The sequence below is a fragment of the Trichosurus vulpecula genome, chromosome 6 (genome assembly GCF_011100635.1).
Source record: "Trichosurus vulpecula isolate mTriVul1 chromosome 6, mTriVul1.pri, whole genome shotgun sequence".
Classification (NCBI taxonomy): Eukaryota; Metazoa; Chordata; class Mammalia; order Diprotodontia; family Phalangeridae; genus Trichosurus; species Trichosurus vulpecula.
In genome coordinates, this window is record NC_050578.1 from 203508834 (window position 1) to 203527753 (window position 18920).

At 44.2% G+C, this 18920-nt stretch overlaps 1 protein-coding gene across 1 annotated transcript in view; it reads left to right on the forward strand.

The window, feature by feature from the left end:
- Positions 1-18920, forward strand: part of MAN2B2 (mannosidase alpha class 2B member 2) — an 84689-nt gene that overhangs the window by 37556 nt on the left and 28213 nt on the right. The window contains exons 6-9 of the mRNA XM_036762848.1: positions 3550-3727; positions 7791-7989; positions 13332-13522; positions 17909-18095. Coding sequence (XP_036618743.1) covers positions 3550-3727; positions 7791-7989; positions 13332-13522; positions 17909-18095 — 755 coding nt within the window. The remainder of the gene's footprint in view (positions 1-3549; positions 3728-7790; positions 7990-13331; positions 13523-17908; positions 18096-18920) is intronic.

Genomic DNA, 18920 nt, shown 5'->3' on the forward strand with positions numbered 1-18920 from the left:
TAGTGAGTATCCAAAGCTGAATTTGAACTCAGGTCTCCTGACTCCAGGTCCAGCGGTCTATCTGCTGCACAACCTAGATAAAAATGCTAAGACCTTTAGAGGTAGAATGACCTACATGAGGTCACACTGCCTAAGTGTCAGAATCAGAACTCCACCTCAGATACTCTGGCTGTTTTCTTGGAGAATTATTACCATGGAATAGAATCACAGAGTTGGAGGTGACCTCTTCTCTAACCTCCTTATTTTTTGTTGGAGAGATTGAGGAAGTGACCTGTCCATTGGCAAGCACACTGCTAGCAAGTGCCAGAGCCAGGACCTAAACTCAGTGCTTCTGACCCCACATGCATCTTCTTTCTAGAGCAGGTTCTTAATCGGTTTCCTGATCAAGTGGGTTAATGTTTGTGAAGCACTTAGCACAGTGCCTGGTGTGTGTTAGGTGCTAGATAAAGGCTTACTCCCTTCCCTTCCCCTTTGGCAGTCTAGTGAAATCTATGGTCCCCGTCTCAGAATAGTGTTTTTAAATGTTCAGGACAAAATACATAGTATTACAAAGGAAATCAGTTACATTGAAATTCTGATATTTTGAAATATCAAATTACTTCAGAAGCCACATTCATGGACTCCTGTTCTAGAAGATTCTTAGAGCTAGTAGAGTAGGTTGGAGCTCATAGAGTCCAACCTTCTCATTTTATAGTTGGAAAAACACCTAAGTCTCAGAGGGGGAAAGGGACTTAGCCAAAGGCTCCCAGAAAGTTTGTTATGAATCTTAGAGTTGGGAATGACCTCAGAGGTCATGTAGTCCAGCACTCTCAGAAATAGAGATTTAGGACAAGAACTCACTCTTCCTCATTCCCAGTCTACTGCCTTCTCCTCTGGCCGGTTCTGGCTCCCTTGTGTGTCTAAAAGAAGGCAGAAAGTAAGGGTAGCATGCTCTCCAGTAAATGAAACTTGATCATTTGAAGAGAAATAGCAGTCTCAATACTGACTCCCGTTCCCCTTGATTAAAAACTAATGGACCAGCTTAATGTCCTATAGAAGCATCATGGGAAAATCCTCCTGGGCATTCCAGGGCTGTTGCTATGCTTAAGGTCTGATAGAGATCATTAACCTCTGTTTCCATACCCTGATTTTTAAAACAATAACCACTTATGTTTATAAAGTGCTTAATGCTGCTCAAAACATTTTCCTAACCATTACATCTCGTTCGGGGCTCACAATGACCTGGGCTGCCTTTATACAAGGGCAGGGCCAGGAGCAGCACAGGCTGCAGGGGTACAGTCTGAGTTCGAGTTATATTCTCCATTGGGCAGACTGGAACATTAAATGTCAGAGAAGTTAAGCCAGTAACCCAAGGTCATTCAGCTAGTGAGTGTCAGAGCTGAGACTAGAACCTGGGACTTCTACTGGGAGAAGTAAAAACCTACGTCTCTGCCCTTCTCCTTCCCCCTCCCCTTCCCCCAAACATAAATGAAAAGAACAATGATAGACCCAAAAAGACCAAAGTAAATTAAACAGTTACGAAGGTTGAACAGGACTTGAATGAAAAGTTATGAGAAGGCATCCCCAACCGACCCCTTCCTGGAGGTGGGCGGTTCATAGCTGTTAGACATTACACGTTTTTGGACTTTTTCAATCCATTGATCTGTTGTGCTGACTTTTTCCCTTTCTAAAAAATATTATTCGTCATACGAGGTGCCTCTTTCTGGCAGAGGGAATGAGAGGGATACATGGGATAGCTGTGGTGATGTAAGAAACAGAAAATAGCAATTAAAAACTTCAAAAAATAAGAAAGATTCCTGGAGTCAGTGAGCTGAATATGTTAGCAACAGCAACAGCCAGACTCAGCCTGGCATTCAGAAGCCTCTACAGCCAGGCCCCCAGCTTCGCCTTCATTCCTGGTGTCTTATTTACATGATATACATAAAACACTTTGCAAACCTTAAAGTGCAATATACAGATCCATCTTTATCGTCATCATCAGCATTGTCACCATACCCTTTCTGCTATTCTGATCAGACTATTCTACTTACCACCCTCCCCGCCCCACCCCCTACCAGTATACCTTTCACAGACTCTCTGTCTCTCAATCTCTGTGTCTCTCATACACAGACCCTGTATTGCATTTGTTCAGGCTGTTTCACTGATGCCCTCCATCTTTCTGGGTCCCGCTCAAATGTCATCTCTTTGATGGTACCACTCAACCCCAAGGAAATACCCCGAGTCTTCAGGATGATCATGTAGCAAGTGGCAGAGCTAAGATTCAAACCAAGTCATTGGAGTCCAGACAACACTCTTTTGCTTCACTAAGTTGGTTCTTTATAGATTAACTTGTGTTGTTATTTATCTCTTTTCATATTCCTTGTTAGTAGCAATAATAATTAACATAACAGCTCACATTTGTACCATTTATAAAGTGTTTTCATCACAATACTGCTTTGGGGTAGGTGGAGCAAATCTTGCATTTTATAGATGAATAAGCTGAGTCCCAGAGAACTCAAATGACTTGCCCAAGTTTGCACAGCTAGAGAAGGGCAGAATTGGGATTTAAACCCAGGATTTCAGACTAGAAATCCAGTACTGTTTCCCAGAACTGTTCAAACCTCATGGTGGAAGCAGTAGTGCCTTCATTTTCCCTGCCTCTTGAGTTCTCAGTCGATAGCACACTTTTTGACCAGCCAGAGTACCTGAGCCTCGATGGCCACTCCTAGTCCTTGGGCTAGAATGGGGCAGAGAGGCAGTATAGCCCAGTGCTTAGAGTGCTGGGCTGGGCTTTTGGGAATCCACCCTTCAAAGCCTGCCTGAATCACTTCACTCAGATAGCCTTGGTTAAGGGTCATCGAGGTACCAAAGACCGTGCCAAGCCTGGGAGATCAAAAGAGCCGGGTGACCCTGGGACCTCAAAGGCATATAAGAACATCTACCTCCCCTGGCTTGTGTAGGGACCAAATGAGAGTGTGCATGTAAAGAACTCTGTGGACTTCATAAATCACTCAGTCATTAGTCAGTCCATTAACATTATTAACTGCCCACGATGCGCAGAGCACCTTACATAGCTGCTGCTGTATGTAGCTGTGTGGCTCAGCGGATAGAGCACTGGGCCTAGAATCTGGAAGACGCTTACCAGCAGGGTGACCCTGGGCAAATCACTTAACCTCCACTTGCCTTTGTTTCCTCATCGGTAAAATGGGGGTAACAATACTACCTACCTCCCAGGGTGGTTACGAGGGTCTGTAATGAGACAGTGTTTGTGAAGTGCTCAGTGCAGCGCCTGGCACAGAGGAGGTGCTAAATACACGTGAGCTGTTATTCATTATTATGTGCTGTGCTCTGCGCTAAGCATTGGGAGGCAGTGTGGCCAAGTGGAAAGAAAGTGCACCGAGAGTCAGAAGAGCCAGGTGTGAGCGGTGGCGGCTCTGTAAACTGCAGTAATAATAATTAACCTGCCCTCCCTTCCTCCGAGGTCCCTTGTGCAGGAAGAGCCGCTGCCACCACGGAGACGTGAGTTGTCATCCTCAGGGTTAAAGAACCACAACTGTGTTTCCTCCCCAGGTCGGGCTTTTATTGGAATGGAATTGCGCTTTTCCCCCACCCTCCAGAAGACGGGGTGTACCCCAACATGAGCGAGCCGGTGACAGTGGGCAGCGTCAGCCTCTACGCACAGACCATGGTGGCCAACATCAAGGAGAGGGCAGCCTGGTTCAAGACCCGGGATGTGCTCTGGCCGTGGGTAAGGGGGTGACAGTCTCAATCTCGGGAGCCCAGTGCTCACATTGGTAACTGCAGAGGCAACATGATGTGGTGGAAAACAGCTCTGGGCTTAGAATAGAAAGATCCACCTGTCTTCAAGCCTTTTTTAGCTGTTTAATCTTGGGTCACTTACTTGATCTCTGTTTTTTCATCCGTCCAATGGGGATGATTATATTTGTACTCCCTACTCTGTGGGATTGCTGTAACGATCAAGTGAGATCAAGTTGTCCTTACTTCCTAACCTTCTTTCTTTCCTTCCTCTCTTCCACCTCCTTTCCTTTCCCCTTCCCTCCTCTTCTCCCTTCCCTCTCCCTTCTTTCCTTCCTTCCTTTCTCCTTTCTCCCTTCCTTCTTCCCTCTTCCTTTCCCTCTTTCCTTTCCTCCTCCTCTCTTTTCTTTCCTTCCCTTTCCTTTCCTTCATTAATAAAATACTCGTTAAGTACCTACTATGTGCCAGTTGCTTTGCTAGGCTCTGGGGATATGAAGACAAAAATAAAGCAGCCCCTGCCCTCAAGGAGGTTCCATTCTGTTGGGGAGAGAGATAACTATGTAACGTAAACATATATAAATATATACAAAATAAATCCAAGGCGGGGTGGGGGGAAGAGATGCTGGGGGGAATCAAGAAAAGCCTTATGCAGGATTTGGTGTTTGAGTTGAGCTTTGAAGAAAACTGGATATTCTGAGAGGTGAGAGTACGTTCCTGGCATGCAGGACTGCCTGTGCAAAGGTACAGAGATGGGAAATAGAATGTCAAAGGTGAGAATGGCAGGAAGGGTGCTGTGGTTGGGCAGTTCTTTGAACGCCAAAACAGAGGATTTTGTATTTGGTGGTGGAGGTACAGGTTACATTTGTTTTGTGTTTTATGGTTACGTGGCTCTTTACAGATACTATCCTAATGAACTCCCTATTCACTTTTTTAAAAAACTACTTTAAGTTTTACAGAACACTTGCCTCACAAAAGCTCTCTGAGTTCGGGATTATAAGGATCATTATTCCCCACTTCATCAATGAAGGATCTCAGGCCCAGAAAGATAAAATGACTAAGGTTGCAGAACTAGAATTCATATCCAGGTCTCCTGGTGCTTTTTGCATCCTGGCAGACACATTGGATAGAATGCACCTTAGGACGATGTAATTTGGCTTCAAGGAGGGGAAACATTACATTCATTGACGGGCACAGGGAGCTGGGTAGGCACTTGTTTTGGGGGATCTTAAGAATTCATTAACCAAGAAGGTCATAAAGGGCTATATTCTGAGTGGTCTGACCAATCACTGGAAACTTCCGTATTCCTCTTGAAGGAACATTGGAATCATCTCATGAGTAGTGGTGGGTTATGGTTTGGTGGTTGCCCATCCATTTGGAAAAATGATACCTGGCAGGTGCCAGGAGTTTTTTACTTTTTTAAATGCAATTTTGTTTACAACTTTGTTTATAACAGCCCAGGGGGATGGGGGGATGTTGTGGGGCAGGTGATATTGTCTGCAATTCACAGATGGGAGGAAGCAGATGAAACAAATGACTCATCTAGAATTGCTCAGCTGGTGAGTGGCAGGGCTTGGGCTAGAATCCAGATCTCCCAGACCAGGCTCTTTTGGCCTCATTATGTTTACCGAAGCTAGTATGATACATTCAGAGGTGGCCCTTCACCCCAGAGATGGTACATTTCCATGGGACTTTGGACTAAAAATAATGATCCTTATGGTCCCTTCCAGCTCTAACATTCTGTATTCTAAGGCCTCTTCCAGCCCTAATGCTTGTGTTCTAAGGCCCTTCTGGTGTAACATTCTGTGTTCTAAGGCCCCTCTGCTGTAACATTCTGTATCTAAGGTCTCTCTGCTAGAACATTCTGCGTTCTAAGGCCCCTCTGCTAGAACATTCTGTGTTCTAAACTTCCAGTTCTTAACCTTCTGTGTTCTAAGGTCCCTGCTGGCTCTAATGCTCTCAGGCCCTCTCCAGTTCCACCATTCTGTGTTTTCTGTTCTGAAGTCCCTTCTAGCTCTGATGTTTTGTGTTTTATATTCTAAGGTCACTTCCAGCTCTAATGTTCTGTTTTCTATATTTTAGCTCCCCCTCAGCTCTAAAATTCTACATTTTGTGTTTTAAAGTTCCTTTCATCTCTAATAATCTGTTATCCAAATGAGTTAAGGGAAAGAAGAAAAAAAGTGCCCTATAGGAACACATTAGCAGAGTGCTTGATAACAAACACTCATCTCAACACTAAAGGGTCCACTCCATCCATTCATTTTCAATGACCGTAAGCAACCTGCTTTCACTGTCACTTCCATCGTTTAAAATGGTATTAATGAGAATACTTCACACTTAGAAGATTGTACTTTGCAGGTAACAAAGCGCTTTCACATACATGATCTCCTTCAGGCCTCACAACAGCCCTGTAAAGTAGGTAAAGCAGCTGTTATTATCCTCATTTGGCCATGAAGGACATTGAGGTCCAGAGGAGGGGAAGCATCTACCCAGAGGTGCACAGCTCATCAGGAGGAGAGCCAGGATTAGAATGCAGGTTGTCAGACTCCCTAAATGCAGAGATCTTTCTGCTCTCATGCATCACTTCCTGAATGTCATCAGCAATGTCACTCATGCTACACCATGGGCTTGTGGGAAATGATGGCCAGTGGTGATTGGGTGCACCTGACTTACCTACAGTGCTGGGGGAAGGCTGTGCAGCCATCCAGTCCTAAACGTGGTGTCTCAGGGTCACCTCTGGACATTGTGGGCTCCACGCAAGCCAAGCAGATCACCCCATGTTTGTGTATACTGTACATTCCAACCGAAATGATCTTCTGGATCTTCGGAGAACTTGCTGTTCCATTATCTCTTGTCCTTCTACCATGTCTGGAATATGCCACCTCATCACCATCTCTTAGAATTTTTAGCCTCCTTCAAGAGCTCAGCTTGCGTGCTGCCTCTTACAGGAGGAGAAAGTCTTTCCTGACTCTTCTCTCTCCTCTCCACCAAGTTGTTAGGGCTTTCTCCTTCCCCAGATTATCTGAAGTTTGCTTACATGTCTGTGTACATGTTCTGTTTCAGGCCAAGGCAAAGCATTTATAATAATGACTGACATTTATATGGACCTTTAATATGTACGGAGTTACACATACACATTATCTTATTCTAACTTCACAACTCTAGGAGGTAGGTGCTGTAAGTAAAATCTCCTTTTTCCAGGTAAGAAAACTGAAGCTCGTGGAAGTTAAGTGATTTGTCCATGGTCCCACAGCTAATAATTGTGGAAGGCAGGATTTGAACCCAGGTCTTCCTGACTGCCTCATCTAGCACTCTGTGCTCACCACTGCCCCACACAACAATTCTTGTCTTCAAGGAGCAGTTAACGGGACTGTTTTGTTTTGTCTTCGTCCATCCATTACCTAGTATAGTAGTATGGTGATTTATACATTGTATGTGCTTAATAAATGGTTGTTGGATGAATTAATAATTTATTAATTAATAAGTTAATAAAAGGTTAAAAACATGGAGACCTAATCCCATGTCATTTCTTATTCTTGAGCAAGTTAAATCTACCCCCAGTTTGGTTTCACAAATTCACAGATTACTGGAGCTGGGATGAACTGTAGAACAGAAAACACAGAATGTTAGAGCTGGAACAAACCTTAGAAATTATTTTATTTAACCCTCTCATTTTATATAAGGGGAGGTTGAGGCTCAGAGAGGTGAAGGCCTAAGGTCACAGGACTATTTAGTAGCCAAGGAAGAACTTAGGACCCAGATCATCTGGCTCATCTCCCAAACCTGGGCCTTTCTACTACATTGAGATACTATCAGTGCTTCCGGTTTGGACTGAAATCATGACTACCTTGTGGTAGATTTGAGGGGCTCAAAACTGCCTGTAGAGATGATGATGTGATCACAAACAGACCTTTCATAGGTCTTCACAACCCTTAGGGAGAGGTGCCACTGGACAGATAAAATGGAGATGTAGGTGCATTACCCATTTGGAGCTCTGACAAGAGTCCAGATCTCCTTGCTCTTGGTGCCATGGTATCCTTTTTGTTTGTGAATTGCAGGGTTGTGACAAGCAGTTCTTTAACTCATCTGTCCAGTTTGCCAACATGGATCCATTGCTAGCCTACATTAATGACCATTCTGAGGAGTTTGGGGTCACTGTGGAATATGCTACCGTGGGTGATTACTTCCGTGCCATTCATGATCAAAATGTCACCTGGAGCATCCGCAACCAACAGGACTTTCTTCCATATTCAACAGGTACTTACATTGCCTGCTTTCCCCCTCATTTTGCGTTACCCTAGAAATACTTGGAGTTTGTGTGTGTGTTACCAGTGTTACCAGTTACCAGGCTACTCAGACTTTACCAGAGGCTTCACTGTTTTTAGGTTTCAAAAAAGTACAATTAAGTAAGCCTTCATTAATTGCCTACTGTGTGCAGGACCCTGGGGATACCAAGTGAAAAACAACAGTGCCCCACCCTCAAGATACTTTCCCTATGAAATTTATAATAAAAACAAAAAATTCAGGTCTATGATTAAATTCTGATTTTTTTTTTCTCTCAGAGAACATTCAGAATGTTCCAAAAGAGACCTTGGAACAGACTATAAATCACCAGGGCAGAGAAGGACCTTGGGGATCACACAGTCAGAATCACATAATCTGAATTGTAAAGGCCTAAAGGGGCCACCCATGTCTACACAAGAATCTGTTCTGTGTTATGTCTGAGAGTCATCTAGCCTTTGCTTGAAGGCCTCCAGTGACGCAGGAACTACTGCATCCCAAGACAGTCCATCCCATTTCTGGACAACTTTCATTATTAAAATGTTTTCCCTTAGATCAAGCCTAAATTTGCCTTTCTGTAGTTTTTGCTCATTGTCCCTCTGGAACCCACCCCCTCCTTCATGTGACGGTCTTTTGTGACCTTGAGGACGTTTAGCATGTCCCCACTAAATCTTATCTTCTCTAAGCTAAATATCCTACATCCTTGAACCCTATCCTTAGCCATCATGAACTCAAGGCCTTTCTGTGGAGTCTTTCCAGCTTATCAACATCCTTCCCAAGAGTTCAATCCCTGCCCCCTCCTCATTCTACAGATAAGAAAACTAAGGGCAGAAAAGGGAAATGACTTGGCCCAGGTTGTAGAGCTTAAGCAATGATGGAGCTGGGTTTAGAACTCAGCTCTCCTAGCCTAGTGTTCTTGGGACAGCATTGTGTTGCCTCATAAGGGAACAAAAGGAGAAGTCCAGTGTTTTTTGGAAGGAGACTCAGTTTAGATACCACCTTCTTCAAGAGACCTTTCCAGGTCCCTTCTTCCCACCTGATGTCTTCTCATCTCGAGTTGCCTGGTGTTTACTTTGTATGTGGCTTGTATATCCTTTAACATGAACACGGTGACTTCTCCAGTACGCTAGAAGTTCCCTGAGGGCAGGAACTGTGTCACGTTTGCCTTTGTATCCCCAGTAACTAACACAGTGAATGACACATAGCAGGTGTTTAATAAATGCTTGTTCTTACTTGATTGTTTCTGGGAGCCCCACTTGTAGATTTTAGTTGCTTATGAGGGAAACTCATAAATAACTCAAGCTAATTTCCTAAAAATTTTATTGATATCTTTTGGTTTTGAATCATTTTTGTATACAAATAAGTGCCTCTCTCCAGCAAGCCATCCCTTGTATTTTTTTCAAAACAAATAATCAAAACCAACCAACACATCAATTCAGACTCATGATATATGAAATATTCTACACCCATAATCAACCCCACACCTCTGCAAAGAATGGATGGAAGTGCATTTTCTCAAATGTTGGCCTCAGTCAAGCTTGGCCATTATAATTCCATAACATCAACTGAGGCTAATTTACAAGATTTCTGAACGGTCCAGCTTCAAGACAGTCACTTGAAAAGGGTTATATTTTCAGTAGCCCTGCTGACAGGTGAATAAGAAAAAAGGAATCTCACCCGTTCTGATCTTTTCTGAAAGTTAAAGAAGTTTAGACAATAAGCCTTAATTCTAAAATGGTCATGAGAGGTGCTTTGTTCCCCACCACTCACGGTAGCCACCCAAGTGGAGGTGAGAAGTACCTTCCCAGCCCTGGCCACTGGACCACCATGCCATGTCTGAAAGGGCCTCTCACCTTCCTCCCTGCAGACACTAGAGGTCACGCACACAATGGCATGTCCCAGACTTCAGAGTAGCGCATCCCCTTTCAGAGGGGTCCTCAGAAATGATCGTCTTCCTGCTTCTCCACTTAAAGGTATGATGGAGGAGTCCAAGCAGCAGAGATGGACTGTATCTCTCAGGGGGGTTGTTTCCCATTTGCCTCCCTGAGGTCGTGTAGTGAAGCTGGAACAGCTCATCCCAGAAACCAAAAGACCTTAAGTTTTAGCTTGATCTCTGTCACTGTATAGTAAGTCATCCACTTGTCTAGTCCTCAGTTTCCTTCTCTGTCAAAAGAGCTTGTGAGACTAAGTAAATGCTGAGGTCCCTCCTCTAGATCTGGCATCTGTATTCTGAGCCCCAATCTGTTCTAGTCTGTCGTGTCCATTCTGGTGCTTGCATTCTTTGTTCTGTGTTCTTTAGGAAGGTTTCCTACAGCTCTGATGTTCTCTGATGTTCTGAAGTCACTTTCGGCAGTAAGATTCCATAGCTCTCTTAATCACAATTTACCGTCTGGTAAAACCATCGCTATCCCTTGCCAAACTTCTTTAGCCTTTTGCCTTTTTCTGGAATGAGCTTTGTTTAGGCTGCTACCTTTTCTGGGAATGACTTCCTTTGCCCTGCCTGCCTCTTGAAGTCTTTTCTGTCTGTTAAAAGCTGGCTCAAATGCCGCCTCCTATTGGAAGCCTTCCCTGATTGCTTCCCTGTTGTGTGCCCTTTTCTAAAATAGAAATAATATTTCAGACGCTGCCTACTCACAGGTCGCTTGTGAGGGTCAAACAAGACAGTTTTCACAAACCACTTTGCCAATTTTAAAGCGCTACATAAATGTCAATTATTCTTGTTTCCGTTGCTGTTAGTTTTGTTATTACTACCGGCTGTACTTCTCTCATTTCCCCTACTAGTTTAAGCTCTTTAAGAACAGGGACCATGACTTTTTATGCCCTAATAAATCATGCATAATACGTATTCAGTAAATATTTATTTATTCATTTATTCAAACAGCCAAAAGAAGTCATGTTGGTTCATCAAACCCCCTTTAATTTACAGAAGAGGAAACTGAGGCCCAAAGTGGTCGTGACAGAGTTGGTGCTAGGACCTCAGTGTTCCTGACCCCCAGAACAGTGCTCCAGGAGAGTGCAAGCCACTTAACTGCCATTTACCTCAGTTTCCCTCAGCTGTAAAATGGGGATAATAGCACCTACCTCCCAGGATTTTGTGAAAAATCAAGTGAGATAATAATTACAAAAGTACTTAGCACAGGACCTGGCACACAGTAGGCACTATAGAAATGCTTATTCTCTTCCCTTCCCTTCCTTTTCCCTTCTGTAACATCACTCTTGGGTGGCAACTTAGGTTAAGAATTTTAATAAGGGGGCAGCTAGGTGGTGCAGTGAGTAGAGCACCGGCCCTGGAGTCAGGAGGACCTGAGTTCAAATCTGGCCTCAGACACTTGACACACTTATAGCTGTGTGACCTTGGGCAAGTCACTTAGCCCCAATTGCCCTGCCTTCCCCCCTCAAAAAAAATGAATTTTAATAAGAATCTTCAGGGCAAAAATTGAAGTCCTTATAATAATAGTAATAATAATTATAGCTGATATTTCAGTAGTGCCTTAGGATTTCCAAAGCACTTTGCATATGTTATCTCATTTGGTCCTCACAACAACTCTCAAGAGTAGGCACCAGCATTTCCCCCACTTTGCAGATGTGTAAATAATCCCTGGGAGGTTGACTTGCCCCAGGGTCACACAGCTAGCAAGTCTCTGAGTCTAGATTACAACTCAGGCCTTCCTGACATTTTCTAGCTATGTTACCAAGGGAAGCTCACTGAACCTCAATTTTCTGCTCTGTAAAATGGACATAGAAGCCCATGCATTGCCCGCCCTTCTGGGTTGTTGTGTTGCCGAGTTATTTCTCAGTTGTGCCCAACTCTTCATGACCCCATTTTGGGGTTTTCTTGGTAAAGATACTGGAGTGGTTTGCCATTTCCTTCTCCAGCTCATTTTGTAGATGAGGAAACTGAGGCAAACAGGGTTAAGTGACTTGCCCAGGGTCACACAGCTAGTGAATGTCTGAGGTCAAATTTGAACTCAGGAAAGAGTCTTCTTCAGTCCAGGTCCAGCACTCTATGCACTATGGCGCCACCTAGCTGTCATTACAGTATTATTAAAAAAAAAAAAAACTGTGAGCTGGCCTTGTGGGCTGCAGCAGACTTACAGAATCATAGACTTGGAGCAGGAAAGAAGCCCAAAAGTCCAGCCCCTTTATTTTACAGATGAGGACTCTGCGGACCAGAGAGGTAAAGTGACCTTCCCAGAGTTCCACAGCTAGAGAGAGTAGAGGTCGGATCTGAACGCAGGTGGTCCGGACTCCCAAGTTCGGTGAAAATGGAGAGTTAGAAGAGGCCTTGTTGGCCATTTCGTCCGGCCCACGCACCTGGCAGGTGATCATCCAGCCTCTGCTGGGAGGGGGAGCCCCCCACCTCTCACAGAAACCCGTTCCCTTTAGACAGCCCCAGTTGTTGGGGGGTTTTCTGCCCTTGAGCCTAACTTTGCCTCTTCACAACTTACACCCATTCCTCCTGGTTCTCTCCTTTCTCTCTGTGACAACTTTTGAGTGCTTGAAGATGGTCTTCTCTAGGCTAATCACGTCCACTTCTTTGATCCTCATAGACATGGACTCCTGGCCTTCTTCCATCCTAGTTGATTTCCTCTTGATGCTCTAACTTATCTCTGTCCTCCTTAAACTGTGGCAGCTCCTAGAGAGCTTGTATTCTGTGCCGTGACTATGAACATCCCTGGCTAATGCCTGGTTACTACAGTGCCGAGTATCAGGGGGTGGACCACCACCAGTCCAGGAGAAGGAAGTGAGCATAGGGGATGTCCTGTGCAGCCCTGGGGACCAGCTTCCTCCATCACTGGCCCCCCAGCACGATAAGCAGTTCATTGGCCTGACCTTTCCACTGGGGTGTCTGGGCATATCATAATAGAGAACCTGCTGGTGAGGTGAGGTTGTAAATGCTGAGATCCACCATTATTTGGAGATGAGAAAGTGTGCTGTGGAGGGAGCATTCAGTCACAGGCAGAAGAGAGACAGATAAAGGTTTGGAGGCATGGGTTGGTGTTTGAGCTGGGGTCCTTTTTCCTTGTGCTGTCACTGTGGTGTGTGGGGGCCTTGGACTGTCATTGAAGTGAGCAGGGAGGGGAATTTACAGGTGATCTAGGTCCAGGTTCATGACTTCTTTGGAACTTATTCCCAGGATGGGGGGTCAAATGATGGTGAAGCTGTGAAGTCAGGTCCAGGGCCTACCCTTAGGGTGTAGTTCCTGCTTTGAGTCAGTAGACTTGGGTGCTCAGATCCCTGGGCCACACATCATTAGCAATGTAAGAGGGCCATCCTTACCTTTAGTACTTGACTGTTTCTCTAACCTTCTTTCATAGAGCCATTTCAAAGCTGGACTGGATTTTATACTTCCTGTAGCTCGCTGAAAGGACTTGTCCGGAGAGCGAGCGCCCGTCTTTATGCCGGAGAGTCCATGTTCACCCAGTATGTTCGGAAGAACCCCCAAGGTCCCCTGTCTAACCCTGAGTCCTTGGAGCAGCTGCAGCAGCTTCGGTGGGCCGTTTCAGAGGTAAAATGACATCTTCGAACACACATGACATTCACATTCCTTCTTCAGCTAAGGGTAGGACTCTTGATAGCTTTCATCATCCACAGGACCACTAACAAGCATCACCGCGAAAGCAGTCCTCACCCAAGTCCCGTTCTAGTATCTTATCTTGGTGTCAGGGTGACCCTGGCTTCTCAAAGACTTCCAGCAGAAGGCACCCTGGCAGGTTCCACCATGCTGGAGAAGCTTTGAGTACAAGCCCAGGGATAAACAGCAAGTCTGTTATCAGAAGACTAGCCTTGTTAAGTGCAGAGGCACATGCATGAGTTGGATGTTGGAGATGAATGTTTTGTTCACAGAGTATAGTGAAGACACTTGCTGCACCAAGGAGAGAGATGAATGTTTTGTTCACAGAGTATAGTGAAGACACTTGCTGCACCAAGGAGATCATAACCTTTTTAAAGTGGTGAAGACCTGCTCATAGGATCACAAATGTAGAGTTGAAACAGACATTAGAGCTCCCTAGTCCAAACCCCTGATGTTAGAGAGGAGAAAACCAAGGACCAGCAAAGTTGGGTGTTTTGCCCGAGGTCTTACTGACAGTAAGTGGCAGAACCAGGATTTGAATTTGGGTCCCCTGATGCCATCCTGCTCCCTTTCCCCTGCATCGCCTTTCAGGGATCTGGGATGTCACAGGTATGGGTCTCTCTTCCCCCAGTAATAATGATAATAGCCGATATATTTTTAGTGCTTCAAGGTCTGCAAAACCCTTTCCATGCTGTCTTCCATTTGAGCCTCCCAGCAGCCCTCTGAAGCAGGAGGCAGATGAAATTATTATTGACATTTTATGAATGGTGAGACTGAGAGAGGTTAAGTGACTTGCCCAGTCACACAGACAGTATATGTCAGAGAGAGAATTTGAACCCAGATTTTCCCAACCCCAAACCTGCCACACTGCTACTGAGCATCAAGCCATCTCCTATACCCTCTGCTACCTTAGTAATAGGTGCTTTAATGAGTTGTTGTAGCCAAAACAATTTCTCATCTAGTGGCCAACTTGGAGAAATATTATCTGTAAAGTAGGAATAATAGCTCTTTCCCTGCTTGAAGGTAGGGTGTCAGGATGGACAGGATGATCTCTCCAGGTCCCTTCTGCTCCTAAGATGTCTAATTAGAGCTGAGTAGTAGCTTAATGGCCAATGATGGCCTAATTTGTTCCGCTTGGAGGTATTTGAACAGATGGTTTTGAGGCAGAGTAGCTTCCCAAACCACAACTCCAAATACTCCCGTGGCTTCATATAGTGTTTGGTGGCTATTTCACAATACCTTTGTTGTCTGTTTGTATGGATAATTAGGGTTCTAGATCAGGATTCTTTTTTTATTTAGTTTTCAACATTTGCTTTTATAAGATTTTGAGTTCTAAATTTTCCCCCCTTCCTAAGATGGCATGCAATCTGATATAGACTATACATGTGTGATTTTATTAAACATATTTCCTTCCACATTAGTCATGTTGTGAAAGGAGAATCAGAACAAAAGGGAAAAACCATGAGAAAGAAAAAGACAAAAACAGCAAAAGAAAGAGAAAATAGTCTGCTTCGATCTGCATTCAGACTCCATAGTTCTTTCTCTGGATGTGGATAACATTTTCCATCATGAGTCTTTTGGAATTGTCTTAGACTAGATTAAGATTCTCAACACCCTTTTTTTCTAGCAAGATTTAATTTATTTTTAGTTTTCAACATTCATTTCCACAAGCTTTTGAGTTATAAATTTTCTCCCCATTTCTACCCTCCCCCCACTCTAAGATGGCATAAATTCTGGTTGCTCCTTTCCCCAGTCTGCCCTCCCTTCTATCGCTTCACTCCACACACACCCCCCTCATCCCTTTTCCCCTTACTTTCTTGTAGGGCAGGATAGATTTCTATGCCCCATTGCCTGTATATCTGTATAATTTTTTTAAACATTTGTTTTTAGAACTTTGAGTTCCAAATTCTCTCCCTTCTTCCCTCCCTACCCACCCTCCTTGAGAAGGCAAGCAATTCAATATTGGTTATACATATATCGTTATGCAAAACACTTCTATAACAGTCATGTTGTGAAAAACTATATTTCCCTCCATTCTATCCTGTCCTGCTTTATTCAGTTTTCTGCCTTGACCCTGTCTGTTTTCAAAAGTGTTTGCTTTTGACTACCTCCTCCCCCAATCTGCCCTCCCTTCTGTCATCCCCCTGTTGTCGCCTTCCCCCCTACTTTCCTGTAGGGTAAGATACCCACTTTTTTTTAGTATCATGAGAACTTTTAGAAATATGGTAAGGCCTATGGACCTATTCACAGAAGAATATTTTTAAACGCATAAAATAAAATGCATAGAATTACAAAGGTAACCAATTATATTCAAATACAGTTAACAAAATATTGCCAGACTAAGGCAGTGTTTTCCCCCATCCACAGGAGATCACCATATTGGTAATGGACTTAGTAGGGACACCTAATCAGCCTTCAGCTCAGAACTCTCAGTTTAAGCGATCCACCAGCCTCAGCCTCCTCTTTAGCGGGAGTAACAAGCATGATCCACTATGCCCTCTCCCTAGGATGCAGCTGCATGATATTGTTCAGACAAATCAGAGTGAATATCCAAGGGCGTCTCAGTTGTGCTTACGATCTAGAACAATTGCCCTGTCTTTGGGATGGTGTAGATAAGAATTTCCCAACTACCAGTCCACACCAAATATTTATTGATCTTTGAAACTTTTATTTCCAATACTCCTTACTTCTTAAAATCTATCAACCCAAGAAGCAGCATGGTATCACGGTGTAGAGAGCTGACCTCAGAGTCAAGACAGCCTGAATTTAAGGGCTGACTCTCACACATATTGGCCGAGTGACACTGAGTAAGTCTCTAAACCTCCCAGTGTCCCAAGTAACCCTCAAGTTACAAAGCAGCTGCCATTCTGTGTTGGTCAAGGGATTTTTCTTATCGAGGAGTCCCCTATAGCAATGAAATCATAGGTTCTGTATTAAAAAACAACCCTATAGGACTTAAAAACTGGCTCCATCTCTGAATATTGTTCCTCCCTTGTAAATCCTCACCTGTTCTTCCTTCATCCTTCTCCCTTGCACTGACTTCTATCCACTGAGGGCAGAATGGTCAGCAGTAAAGAAAGCAGATTACCAGCCCACATTATTCTTCAGGTTTGGGGAACACTGGTCTAAAGGTCACCTGGGATCATATTGAAAGTTTATAGTTAACATGAAATTGGCAGGATCTTTAGACTCCACAATCTTTCTATAATAATGCCCTTTATGATATACTCTAGAATCTAGAAAAATTCTTCAAACACTTGAGCTGGAGGGACCTTAGTGACCAGTTAGGCCAGCCCAGCCATTTTACAGGGGAGCAGCCGTTTCTGGTAGGGACTACAAACCCAACCTCAGCGCTTCTCTAGTGGGTCAATCAAACATTTACTAAGCACCTTCTTTGTATCAGGCACAGGACAGTGTCTTTGAGGCCCTGGGACACTCCCAGTCAAATGGGGGAAGCATCAGGTAAGAGCCAAAGTCTAGTCGTGGGTAGGCTGCTTCACTTCTCAAGCCTTCCTTCAGTCTCACCATCTATAAAGTGAGGCTGGTAATATTTGCACTGCCTTTTTTATGTGGGTTGTTGTAAGACTCAGATGCTTTAATTGACATACTAACATTTTTATAACCATCAAACTCTACTGATAAGATTACTGCTGCTGGGGGAGATGGCATAGTCACCATCCCCATGTGGGAGAGGTAAGCACTTCTACTCTGTGGGCCTCAGTTCACTTCTCTGGTCTCTAAGGTCCCTCTAGGCCTTGCCATTGTTGATTCCTGACTTTAAAGTGGAGCTCTTTTTTCTTTGGGGGCAATGGGGTTGAGACTGGGGAGCACCATGTTTAAAGTTTATTTTTTTTAATTAAAATGTTTAAAAACAAATTAGTAGGAAAAGGTTTAACCAGCTTTGTTTCAATGGTGAGCTCCTCTTGTTGAATTTAAATTCTATTTTGCATCATATAGGAGGTCTTAGAATTTTAGAGCTGGGAGCGTGCTAGAATATAGACTGTTTGAGCTTCATGTGACCTGGGATACTATCAAGTCCATTCCCTCTTCTGACATTTGAGGAAATTGAGTGACTTTCTCAAAGTCACAAAGCGAGTTTGGTCAAGTCGGGTCCAGAGCCCCAGTTTGCTTACTCCTCTCATGGTGATCTTTCCACCACACCACAGCTGTCCATAGCATCAAAATAAAGTTGTAGGTCAACTCCAGGAACACCTATAATGCACGAAGCAAGCATGCCAGCGTTTAATATTGGCTAGTTCGGGAAAAATCAGCTGCCCTGTTTGCTTAAATGCATCTTTTAATAACTGTATTTTTTTAAAGGTTCAACACCATGATGGCATAACAGGGACAGCGTCCCCCGAAGTGAGAGATATGTACACGAACAACCTAATGGAAGGAATGTTTGCTGTAGAGAAGCTAATGATCTCCCTCATCCTTGACATATTCCGGCCAGAGAAGAAAGAAGAGCTACAAGCTAGCGTCTCCCATAGAGATTCAGGCAAACAAGGTGTCTGTTCCAGAGAGCTGTCCCACTCAAGAGACCACAGGCTTGTAGTGGGAGGAGGGGGGAACCAACTGAGCAGTATGGGGTGGTGAGTGCAAAACCAGAAGACTAGGGTTTGAGTTCCATCTCTACGCTGGGGAGTTAATTCACTTTTTGGAGCTTCATTATCCTTGCTTATGTAATGGGGACAGATAATACCTGCCCTGCTTACATGGCATACTGGGAAGAACTCTGGATTTGGAGTCAGTAGACTTTGTCACTTCTGTGACCTTGGGCACATAGCTTTCCCTCTCTGGGCCACTGTTTGTTTATCTCAGCCAACAAGTATTTACCAGGCATCTCCTGTGTGGCAGCTATGGGGTCAGGCCCTGGGACACAAAGATTAAGTGAAAAAGCTCTTACCTTTTAGCACTTACAGTCTATCAGGGAAGATAATAAATAAATACAGGTAGATACCAAAGTGACACAGGGTGATTGGGGGAGGGAGGAGCAGGAGGTCACTAGTACCTGGGGGATCAGAAAGATTCCCCATACAAGGTGAGTCTTGAAGGAGATCTAGGAGGCAGAGATCAGGGGGACTGCCTACATCCCAGACATGCAGAACAGTCCATGCAGAGGTACAGGAATAGTGATCAGGAATTAGAAGAAGGCCTGGTGTAACTAGATCATAGAGTCCGTGAAGGGGCATAATCGAGTGAGGCAGAAACTTCAGGTTGGGGCCAATCTGGAAGGACTTGGAGTGGGGGCGGAGTTTATATCTGGTACTGGAGGTAATAATAGACACTGGGGTTGAAGAGGAGGCAGACCTGAGCTTTAAGAAGATCACCT